This window comes from Cetorhinus maximus, chromosome 1 (assembly GCF_964194155.1).
Source record: "Cetorhinus maximus chromosome 1, sCetMax3.hap1.1, whole genome shotgun sequence".
NCBI lineage: Eukaryota > Metazoa > Chordata > Chondrichthyes > Lamniformes > Cetorhinidae > Cetorhinus > Cetorhinus maximus.
In genome coordinates this window covers 129,082,712-129,095,232 of record NC_135879.1, presented here as the reverse complement: position 1 = coordinate 129,095,232, position 12,521 = coordinate 129,082,712, and the positions used below count along the sequence as shown (strand labels likewise).

Here is a 12,521-nt window from a genome sequence, read left to right as displayed (position 1 = left end):
GCCACAGCTGACACTTCCAATTCAGCATTTTAAAAAATTCTTTCAAGTTAGCAACAGTCACAGATTGCAACTCTTTCGAGTACAATCACAGTTCTTGGTTTCCGGGAGTGGGACATGAACCCACAACCCTCTGATTCAAAGGCGAGGGTGCTGTGAACTGAGCCACAGCTGACACCTCCAATTCAGCATTTTAATGAGAACATGGCCACAATTGACACTAATTAGTGTTGTTAAGCACTTGGCAGTTCTCTACTTGGCTACTTTAAAGCCTAGAGACCAATAATTAAGAGATACAGCCCACTTTAAAATACTTTATTATTGCCTATTACCATCGTTCTTTAAAGCAGGCTATTTAACTGAAACCTCTGTGGTGTATAAGATGATGTACTTCAGCTTCAGGATGACTCATCTTTTTGCACCCAATCTCCACATGCCCGCTGTTTACTTTTGCCAATATTTCAAGATCAAAACAATGACATCAAATTGAAGAGGAGAAAAAAAAAAATTACTGTACGCATGTCCTTTACAAGTATTAAATGACATGTCAGGCTCCTTTCAAATTCTTTACTTAATCTTCAACAGGTTGAAAGCACACATTTATCCCTCGACTTTAAAAGCTTTGCTCCAAACAAGGTTACATACAAACATATCAAACTGTGTTGCACTAAACTACCCAGGGATGGTGAGGTCAGTTGTGGAACCTCCGCTGTGATGCCGCTCAGATGGACCAGCACCGTATCTAGACTTCCCTAACGCATATTGTTTGCACGAACCAGGACAATTGTCTTGTGTGGTGAACATCCGGTGTGGGCTGGTTTCACATGATGGCAAGGATATGAGAAGGCAGCAAAAAACCACAAGCTTGCCAATCCTTCTGTACGCGATTAGCAATTCTAGGGTCCAAGAAGAAAAAGCTATTTCAGCCAGCTCCTGCCTGAAACAGCCCAAAGTGTTTCAACTGCACTTAAATGACGTAAAAAATGTTCTGATCATCTTCCAGGTCCAATACTGCTCCTACCACTGGTTTGAAGTGCACCAGGAGAAATTGGGAATAGACTTTGCCAGATGTACCTCAAGTTCAAGTGATTTTGAATTGCTTGGCCAGCTTGATAATTTATTATTTGTCATTGAAGCATTGAAAGTACACCGAGTGGGCTTTGGAGATTTTGTTGTTAAAGAAACAGCCACCGCTGGTATAAAAAAAAAATTCTGTACACTGTTGCACACAACTTGCTGTCACTATTGAGTGATTACTGAATCGGAGGACATGCTCTTTCCTGACATTCAGGCGCAATATTTAAAATAGCTGAACCTCAAAATATGATTCGGTTTAAGAGACTTCAAGTCAGCGATAAGGGTGAAAGGTAAAGCAATCAGGCCATAGGAAAACTGACCCAACATTCTGCCAGAGTGAAGGCAAACACTTTGGCTTTTTTAAAAATATTCATTTGAGGACATCTTCTCAAGGTGAACAGGAAGATTTTGTTTAGAGTTTCCTTTCTGTTGTCTTGTACTTTGGAAATTCTCAGCCAGGTTAGTTGCATTTAGGGAACCTTGCTATAATATTATTAGAATTAAGCACAAACATACAAAGGTTGCTTGTAAACATGGCAGGCCATATATCAAGTTCCAGTAAAGCTTATCAGCATCGTGGAGCCACTGTTCAAAGTATAAATAGGATATTCCTGTACAACTTCCCTATGTAGGTTAACCTTGATCTAATTGACAAAATAACTGCAGCCAGTCAAATCAAGAAGGTAACAAAATTAGATGTGTTCAATATTCATGACCAAAAATGAAGAAACCAACAAGTATGTAAAATCTCTAAAATGCGGGTTAGATATAAATCATGAGGTTAATGCAGCCTAACTAAGTGAAACACAAAGGCTTCAAAATAAACTTGGGCTGTCTCAAATGAATCCTCATCACAAAGATGCTCAGTGTGTGTTATAAATTGGCTATGTAGCTTAGTGGCAGCATGCTCAACAAAGGCAAACTGAAATTCTGACAGACAGATGGTGTTCTCCAAGGGGATAGTGGTGGTGTCCAGGTATATTTTTGGAACAGAGAAGCTTTACCCAGCATATACCTCTGTCACTATCTGACAAAAGAAATGCTCAACACCACCGAGTTGGGAAGTTTTGAATTCAAGTCTCAATATAAGATTACCACATATGCTAGATTGACCAATGTAGTACTGAGGGAGTGCTGCCTTGTCGGATGCACTCTTTTAGATGAGACACTAATCGGAGGCCCCATCACATCCTTCAGGTGGATCCAAAAGATCCTGTGACAGTTTTCAAAGGAGTCGGAGAGTCCTCCTAGTGTCCTGGCCAACATTCATCCTTCAGCTACCACCACCACAAGAGATTATCTGGTCACTTGGGGCTTAGATTTAACCACTCATCTAAAACAGCAGCATTCCCTCAGTAATGCTTGGATGTGCTCAAGTCAGACCTAAATCATGACTTTCTGACTCAGAGGCAAGAGTGTTATTGCCAAGACAGAGCTGACACTATTGGACCGTCCTAGTATTAATGCAGCAGGAAAGCTTGACATTCAAATAAAAGAACTGGTTCCTGGAATCACGAACTAATTTGAACATTTAGGAAGTGGAATCCCTTTGTGTTAATCAAAAGAAGGTTAGCAGTTTGGACACGTGGTAAATATTGGTGTTAATTGTTTATGAATCATATTTAATTATATGCAGGTGGAGGGCATTAATTGTGGTTTCACTTCAGCTGATATAAAAAGACACTCGCTGAAAGCGAACGGGGGAGGGGCGGAAGGGCGCTGAGTTAGGAGGTGTTTGCTTGTAATGTTACATTCTGTAAATAAACTTTCGATTGAGCAAAGATTGGCTCCAGTACTATCCTTCCCCTATTGGCATTATTGAATCTTACAATCAACACCAAACTCATTGGAAAATCTTCTATTCAGTAGAAACTGGCTGCATATTTGTTTATCTCTTTCCAAAGCTTGGTCAAGTCAGCGGCCCTAATAGCCAGGACATGAGGTGACTCACCTTAAGTTAGTATGGCCCGACTGGCAGGGCAGAAGTAACCCAGTCACATGTTGGAATATGGCTGTGGAATAAAACCTGAAGGCTCCACGATTGCAAGCATCATCCAAGCTGCAGAACTGGGCATTAATTCCAGTTACAACAGAAATTCTGCAGCACTCCAGAGCTGAAGGACTGAATGAAAGCTTCCTACTTGATAACTCCAGAGATAGATTCAGGAAAACGCATCCGGGTCTCCGCACACTGTTGGCAGGATATTGGCAGGAGGTCTGCCCCTTCAACGGTGCTATCTTTCAAGACATTCTTCCTCTGAAACTATCTGCTTCTTTCTCCTCTTCCTCCAAGATACATGCCCGGATTTTGCAGCAGTAATAACAGAAAAACTGTCAATCTTCGCTGTCATTACTCCTCAAAAACAGAAAGCACCTTCTGGAGTTGCTGTCAGTGAATCTATGTATATTATGTGCTGTTCAAGTCCCCCTCATCTACCATCGATAAGAAATCACTGACCTGATGAGAACTTCCACTTTTACACTAAAACTCCTGAAAAAGTTATGCCTTGTTAATGAGGTATAACTGGGTTTTTTAATAGTATACAAGGTCATCACTGCTACTGAAGAACCTCTGACCCTGGAAAACTAAATCTTATATTTGCAAGATATCGGATTGTTCCAATCTCATAAAAATTCCAAGTTCAATATAAATTTTTAAGGAGTTTCTTTATTTCTAATGTGGCCCAGTCATTTACTCTGCTCTATGTATAATTTTTTTTTTAAAAGTGCGGAATAATCAGTGGTTTTGACTTTGTGGATTGGTGTCTGCGAGAATACTCCAATGCCGCCTATCCTGCTTGGTGATATCATTGTTGCTGTATGCTGGAGATCCCCTTGCTTGATTGCCACCAAGTTCAAATTGACAACAAGGAAGGGGAAATCCACACACCAAAGATTGCTAGAATTTTGGGAGGCAGCTGACCACAAAATCCAGACCGTATGAAAAAAATGGATCCTCATTTTGCAGCCTTTTAACAATTTGCTCCACAGGCACGCTACAGAAGGGTAAAGCTCATAATATCAAGGTTAATTTGGGATGCATTATAAAATGGGGCAGTAGCCTCCATCCATCATTAAACCCTCCCCAGTCCTGTTTCTTAGTTGAACTTTACGGCAGTTGTTTCTTTGCAAACACAATGATCTTTTCATCTGGCACACTGAACTTTGGAGTAAGGAGGTGATATTGGTCATTTCTCCTGATTTTTAAAAAGCAAATAAACCACTAAAAGATTTGAAGCTACAATGTCCCATAGTTGGGCCAAAGTATGCAGCTGACAATACAGCTGTTTACATTGTAGATCCAATGTTCATATTAGATATAACCTTCTGCGCCAACCACCCACGCATGTCCATTAACCAGATAAACTGGAATTCACAGTTCAAGAATTAAGCAGTCTAAAAAAAACCATAAATCACAATTGATCTTTGAAATCGTTGAAGTCTCAAAAAATCCTCCAAAAACGGGAGACAACTTATACACCGAGTGTGGGTGTAGGTGGTTGCCACTTTGAAATGTGAAAAAAAAAATAACGCCAGAGAGTCAAATCAATGTGACAGGTATTATTGAATTAAATATGTCTATAAGAATACCTGCAACGGTAATCAAAAGTTGATTTAACCTAAAATAAATACTTTGCATTTCTGGTGACAATGCAACCATTCTTAATGATTTTCAAGAGCCCATTCCAATACACGCTTCTCAAGGTCAGGCCAGTGGCTGGTCCCTGTTCTCATGGTGCATTTAGTCTTGGGCATCTCCTTCAGGGCAGATTCTTTCTTCTTCCATTCTCACATCAGATTTTCCACTATCACCAAATTCCCTCACTGCAGCACGGTTATATAACAAATCAGCAAATGTTACGACTTTTAGCTTGAAATCTTTTTTGCCAGGGGACCCATTTCTGTTAGTCATTCACCATGCACAGTCTGCTCTGTGTGGGTGTGTCTTAAACTATTGCACATCTTGGCAACACGGTTCATATCGCCTGGTCGATCTTATGCACCGACTTATAAAGGGGGGTAAAACATACATTTCTGAGATGAAAAATTAAGGCTGACTCCTAATGACAGTACAGGATTTCTTAGCAGGTGGGGGGGAGGGGTGGGGAGGAAGGAGGGGGAGGGAGAGGGGCGGGAGTGGCAGGGTTGACTTATAGGCTGAGTATAGGCCTAAACATTAACTTTGGGGCTGAAAAATAGGGTTGTCTTATATGCCAGGTAGACTTATACGTCATGATCTATGGTAAAATCTGTAATGTTTATCTGGAGGTACAACTTTTAACAAAAGTTAGTTATATTTTCTTAATGTCGCAATGATTATTAGATTCCATGCTACTATCAAGGTTAACTATTAAATCTCTTACCTCAAAATTTATTTTCACTTGTGGCTGTCAAAAAAAAATTAGCTCCATTATGACAAAAGAAGCTAGGACAGCCTTTGAGCTGCATGTCGTAGCCAAGATGAATTTTATACTCTGAACAGGCCCTGGCTCCCAGAAAATGCTCTCTTCCCCAAAAATAGGTTTCACACAGTGACAAACCTGGAGAGAGAGAGAACAGTTTTCCCTTCAAAATTAATGCCATCCTTCTGCTTTACACCATCACAATAATGACCTCCGCCCTCGTCCCCCAAGCTGCAACTTTCAGCAATGTTGGAATACATGCACACTTCCCAATCTGCCCACTGTATACTCAAGCTTTCTTTCTCTTCTGAAGGGAAGGACTCTCTTGCTGCATTTTGAATTGCTACTGACCCCAGTTATGTCAGGTACCAGTTCTCTGGTACTTTACTCGGGTAGCCATTGATTAGCAAGCCTTGTCAATCAGTGATCAGGATGCTATTCTACAACAAGGAAATACCACAGAAAATCCCAATTTTGATCTCACTGAACATCCACATATGTAAACTTCTGATGGAAGTGGCTGGATAGTAAACAGAGTAGGAAAACTGGATAATTTCCCCCTCCCTAATCCAAGGGCACTGAGGCTAATTGTAACATTCCTCCTGCCACCCTGGCCATGATCAGCTCAAGCAGAAGGCAAATCTGGTCCATATAGCTCAGCTACTCACTGAGTAAAACAGCCTGAGCCATTGGGAGAGCCTCATTAAACAAAGGTGGGAAAGATCAACACTAGATTTATGTATCCAAATAAGATTGTACCTGTAAAAGGTACTCCACTTAACAGTTTCAATATATAAAAGGAGGCTGCCTCGGTCAGGATCAAGGCATTTTGTACTTGCTAAATAGATAGCAATAGGCCGCTGTTCTGTACTCACTCTAGATTGCCATGGCAATTCAGCGATACTGCGCTGTGCATGCCCCAGGAGCCACACTTCACATTGTTCCAGAAAATAAAGTTTACTATAGAGAAACTAAAGGACAGCAAAATCAAAAGCAATGTGCTCAATTTTATGAATGTGCTCTGCTGGTGTGGAATATCACTCAGCAGGAAGTGCCCGGCGGGAAACTGCAGACATGCTGTCCATTTTAGGTGGACAGAAAATCACAGATATACGCATTTGTAAAACTTACCAAAATGTCTTCTGACATCCAGGTAAGCATCAAGACACCCCAAAGCTCAATTTAAAAGAATCAAAAGCATCCAATAAATAATTATCAAATAAACTGCCAATGTTTTGACTGGTTAAATACGATATGACACGATTATAGTTGTGGCATCAGAATTAGAGGTTGATGGGAGCACAGGATGTGGGACAGCTGTTTCATTAAATCAGTTAGCACAGCCCACACAACTCTGTCAGGGTCCACGCTGATTCACCAAGCCTTTGCAAGCAGATTCCACAGGCACTGCCATTTCTTCAATATTCCTACAGCATATGGTACAAAACATTATACAATTTTGCGCACAGTAGCTGAAAAATATGTTACCGATGAAGAAAATGAAAGATGCTCCTTGTGATTTTATACACTGTTGCATGCCGCACCAGCTGGAATTTCATTCAGACTAAAATATGATCCCCCATGTTTAGTTTGGTAAACATCCAACCAAATCCAAGCTAAGTTTAATTTCACATACTCTCTCTCAAGTTCCCAGAAGTGCAGCCCCCAGAACCAGCAATGGAATACTGCCAGCCATTTTCTGATCAGCAGCTGAACATTTAACCTGCCCTGACAAGTTAGAGATTCCATGGCCTAGACAAAAATGAGGATCGCAAACTGCAGCTTTCAGAACAAGTAAACATGAAGCGTTGTTCAATATCGCCAATTCTGTGGAATTTGATACTTATACCACATCTCTAGAGGAGTAATAAAATGATTGGGTATGTGTCAGAATGGAGACATTTAGAGAGAGGTGACCGAACGCTTGGTTAAAGATATGGATTTTAAACACCCAAAACATATTTTTCAAATATCAAAACATAGGCAGAGGTTTTCCCTTGTAAAAAAAAGTGTGCACACCTCTCATCTCATTAACTCAATTCAATTTTTGTTTAGTTATGTTCCTGTGAAGCCATTTGGGATATACATTCAAGACAATACAGTAAAGTCCCACCATTTGCGGGGGCTATGTTCCCACAAAAGCTCGCAAACCATCGGAATCGTGAACGATGAACATACTTTACAATGGGAGTCAATTAGATAGGTTCCAGCCATCCTAAAATTTTACATGTATAAAGGATCAAAGGCAACAAAAACTGTTCTTAATAAATTTAAAAGAGAAATGTACTGGAGAACTTGTTTAATGAAACTATAAAACAAGAAAAATGTAAGATGTGTCGCATTTACAGTACTTTACTTGAAAGTGGAGATGGACTGTGGTTAGGGATCAAATCGCAGCAACAATGAACACCCACTTGCAAACAATGGCAGATGTCACACACACACTGCGCACTTCCTACTGTAGGATATACATCGTGGACACCTTTTTTTTAAAAAAAAGCTTTATTTAGGCAGTGTTTCTTTCTTTTCCTGGCATTATCTAAAGATGGCTTCTATTTTTTATTTTTAAAGCCGCAGATAAGTGAACATTTGGGCCCGCAATGGGTGAACTGATGTACAAAGACTTTTGCGTGGATAAGCGAATTTGCAAAAGAGGCAGTCGTGAATGGCAGGACTTTACTGTATATAAATACAAGTTGGTGTCCCCAGTGCTGCTTTTGTCTTTATATGTCTGAAATACCTTTTGTAATTTCCTGTTCATTTCTACCCTTTAAGTATTTGGTAGTTAAATTGAGTCAGTGCACTGTTTTCCGGCCAACATCAGAAACTGCCATTATGCAAAATTGCAAAGAAGATCCAATCTTTCACCTCCAGTGTTGAAACATCGAGCATTCTACACTCCTCTTCCAGCTTAAATTGATAACGTAATCCAACACAGTCATGCGCAATAACATGAAAAGCTATAACGAAATAGATTTTCAAGTCAAATAATCTTTAGACCCACACTGGCTCCACCAATCTCAATACCTTCTACATCTCTCTCAAAGCCTCATTCCTTCCCACTTATGCAAAGACTTCCTGCCTTACATTCCAGCTCAGACCCTTTGCTCATATTTAGGCTAGAGTGCTTCTCACTCCCTCTCTACAACCCCACCCCCCACACTATTCAATTTAGTGGCGAAGTCTTCAATCATTACCACCCTGCAGTTTGAAACTATTCTGATCTCCTCACTACATTTCTCTCCAAATACAAAAGATTTCTCAGAGTCTTGGTCCTTCTAATTTTCCAAACTCTCCAATGAAACACCTTGGGACATTTTGGTTCATTTAAAGTGCTCTAACACTAAGCAAAATTTCATGATTTATTTTCTGTTGGGGGCACTAATCTTTAATTGATAAGCAATTTAAGGGCACAGTGATTCTTTTTTAAAAATGGCACTGCATCTCAAATGTTCAGAGGTATAGGGAAGGAGTACATTTGTTTCTGGATATGTGTCGATGCCCTTCTTGGCCACCCACTGTGAATGCCCAATACTCAAAGTCCAGTGTCCAGCTGGCCTAGTTCATGGCAGGAACTGAGCAGAACTAGTGTCTATATAATAGACACATATAGAAATATGCAGTAATACACAGATAGACGTAATGCACATATAATTATAAAATAGACATATGAAATACATATAATATATATCAAATGCATATTAAAGAAGTGTATACATCAACTTTGCAGAGTACTAAAACAGAGTCAATAGCAGTAAAGTAAGAAGTAACAAAGTGGCTTAAATGGATTTTAAAAAAATATTTAAATGTTTAACCAAAGCTAGTTTCAGTTCAAATCCAAAATCAGAGCATGAACTGAAAAACTAAAATGTATTTTAACAACGTATTTTAATTCAAAACAATCTTAGTTCAGCTTCAAGCCTCAATTTAGAAGACTTATTGTAGGAAAAGTTCAAAAGCAGCTCAAACAAAACTGATTACTGTAAGTACCGCACAGGGACAATCATTCCAGGCTCACAGAAGTGTACCTTCTACACCTGGTTAGGTTGCTCACTTATTTTGCACCTTGTGGGATTAGTGTCCAACCTTAATTCCATAAGAGACAATACAAAGTCTAGACAGACTCCAAGGAAAGTAGGCTTTAAAAAGCATTAAAAAGGTCAGTGACACAGCTCTAATACATGACAGCTCGGCATGTCCACAACAAGTTAAGCAAAGAGATATTTACTTAACAGTAGAGAAAATGATAAATGTTTTATAAAGAGCTTACCTTCGCCACCCAGCTGAACAATGGTGACATTCCCTTGTAAATTGTGTCGATAAACGTACACCTTTAGCTACATTGATTGAGAAATAAGTGTGGAGCTGACTTTCCTTTCAAACTTACACTAACCATAAAATGCCTGTAGCCCACAAAGCAGTTTGCACAGATCCCAGCTTTCACTATGTGTGAGGTCATCATCCTGCCTCCCCACCCTCCCCTTTCACAATCAGACTTTCAGTAGCCTTTTAAGCTGCACTTTGGAGAGAGAATGTGTTTAGGCCTGAGAGAAAACACCCGCCCACATCGAGCAACTCAACCAACAAGAGCGCTCTGCACATAGCCAGGAAGCTTGTGAAATGTGGAAGTTCTTGCTTGACAGCCTTGTGTAAATATATGACGGCAGATGCAATTCAGAGAGATCTGCAGATAAATACTGCTGCACTTTCACACGGTACTGAGAGTCCAGAACCTGATCATCAACCTGTAAAATACTTCCGAGGAAGGGAAATTAAATCCTAGGTCCTGCTATGGAGAAATCTTTAGGAAAGGAGGCAGGCAAGGTTTAGATCATCCAGGGCAAAAGAATTTAAACAAAATATGCCTGAACTTGTACATCTTATCAAATTGAAGGAACTTTGCCTTCTGATTATCGTGTCTCTCCCTCTAGACGATATTTGTTTTTTTAAATTGCCAGAACAGCCATGCTGCAATTTCTCTGGCCGGGATTTACCCTCCGAGCCCAAGTCCCATGACGGGGCTGGAAGTCAGAAGGACTCCCACTGTAAAACGTAGTGAGTAAACTTGACAAACTGCGCAATGTCGAGCTCATTAATTATAGGTTTGATGCCAATTACGCGCCAGGGTGAGCAGGAAGTCACGTACCTGCCGTCATGTCCGAGTGCCATATTTAAAAGGCACCCCGACATTCATTCACGCATCACGCAAGGACTCTGCAAAACAGACGTGTCGCCCAGGAAGCAGCAGACACCGGCTCCAGCAACACCTCACTGGAGACTCTACTGCAGGCCTTGGAGGACAGGAGGGACGGCCTCTTTCACAGTGATGGGAGGAGGAGGCCCACCCAACCCACCACACCTGCCTGGGAGGAGGTTGCAGAGGAGGACTACCCTGCAGTGCTCTACTCCCCATACTCACCTCAGTGAATGGGTACTGGGACGTGGGCATCAATTGCAGGGCCAGCATCGGAGCTGATCATACATAAAAGCCCTTCGCAAGGTGCTGGGCTGTTGTCTCATAGCCCTGCTGCAGTCCATGTGGTCTGCTGGTAGGGAAGCAACTGCAGGATCACTGACCCAGCCACACTGAAAGCACAGGTTATTTTGGGGTGGGGGGGGGAGGGGGGGGGAATGGTATGGAATGGTTGGCATAGAGGGAAACTTGCAGATGCCACAGATGCCATGCCTCTGTGGTCCTTGTCCTTCCAGCTGCTAGAGCTCACAGGTCTGGAGGGTGCTGCCAAAGTACCCTTGGGGTCGAGCAGCTGTGTGCCATATGAAAGATGCACGCAGTTGCCAATGGATCAGTGGTGGAGGGATTCAATGTTGAGGGTGCAGGGTGGGGTGTCAATTAAGTGGCCTGCATTGTTCTGCACTGTCTCCAGCTTCCTCAGTGCTGTTGGAGCTACACTTATCCAGGCATGTGGACTGTACTCCCTCAAACACCCCACCTGTGCCTTGCACATGGTGGACAGGCTTTGAGGACTCACAAAGTCACTCATCAGGCACTGAATTAGTTGCACGTGACCGGCATCAGAGGTGCTCATAGACCATCTTCTATCTTTATGCAGGAGAAAACAGCGCACAACAGACCGAGAGGGAGAAGATGGGAGGGGGCAAGCCAGAAATCCGGCCCTCACACAGTATGAATAGCCGGGTGCCGAGCTGGCAGGGGAGGAACATGACTGTGCCTGTGATGAAAGCGAGGTCTGCATCCCTCAGCCATCCAGTGAGGAAGCATGCGTAATCTTTGCGACTGGAAACTTGAGGGTGAAGCTCTGTGCAATATAGGAAGCAGCCCATGCAGTTCTCTCCTCCTTCCATTACAGGTGGCAGCAGGAAGAGGGCAAGGCCAGACCCTGTGCCTGAAATCAGCCCCAGACCGCAGAGGGCCTTAGTAAAGGATGATGAATTCTCACTTGTAAAGCCATCACACATTTACCTGCACCCTCTACCATCCTCTACCAGGGACATTCGCCACAGTGGGTCATTGATCTACTATAGGCTGGGCCTCACACTCTGGTGGTCTGCAACAGGATGAGACAGTGACAACCAAGGTCTCTGCCACTTGGACGACTGCTGGAGAAGAGGCCTCTGCTAAGTCCGAGTCTGATGACGAGTCCATGAGAGCGGTCATGGACAAGATGCAGTGAGATGCAGGGAACATCAGGCAGAAGTGTCAGAGGCCTGCGACAGAGTAACACGTGAGACAGAGGAGTCTCTCTACTCTGATTTTGTGGCTCCAACGTGTGCACATCGAGGTCTCCATGGGGAGGATGCCAGATGCCACGGAGAGCCTGGTCCAGCAGAATGCCCAGTTTCTGCCGGGGATGTGCTCAGCCCTGCACTGCATCGCTGTAGCCATGGTTGAGCTTTTGTGGTGGCTACACAAGAGTGGATGGGGCACCTCAACTTCCCCACTGGGAATCAGAGGGGGCCCCTCAGCACCCAAAGGTGGAGGGCAAAAAGTGCGTCAGGCTGACACCCCTGGGGCCTCCACCCAGGGTTCTCCAAAGGTGTCCAGGCGTTCCAAGTCTCCACTGC

The 12,521-nt window shown here is 42.5% G+C and overlaps 1 protein-coding gene across 6 annotated transcripts in view; it reads right to left on the bottom strand.

Moving 5' to 3' along the window:
* The window catches only part of tbc1d1 (TBC1 (tre-2/USP6, BUB2, cdc16) domain family, member 1), a 274,907-nt gene that overhangs the window by 186,995 nt on the left and 75,391 nt on the right, over positions 1–12,521 (bottom strand). The window contains exon 1 of one of the 6 annotated variants that reach the window (XM_078546141.1): positions 9,748–10,105. The exons of the other annotated variants lie outside the window; for them this stretch is intronic. Within the exon in view, the coding sequence (XP_078402267.1) occupies positions 9,748–9,777 (30 nt within the window). The 5' untranslated portion in view covers positions 9,778–10,105. Of the gene's footprint in view, positions 1–9,747; positions 10,106–12,521 lie in introns of those variants that run through there. 6 annotated transcript variants of the gene reach the window in all.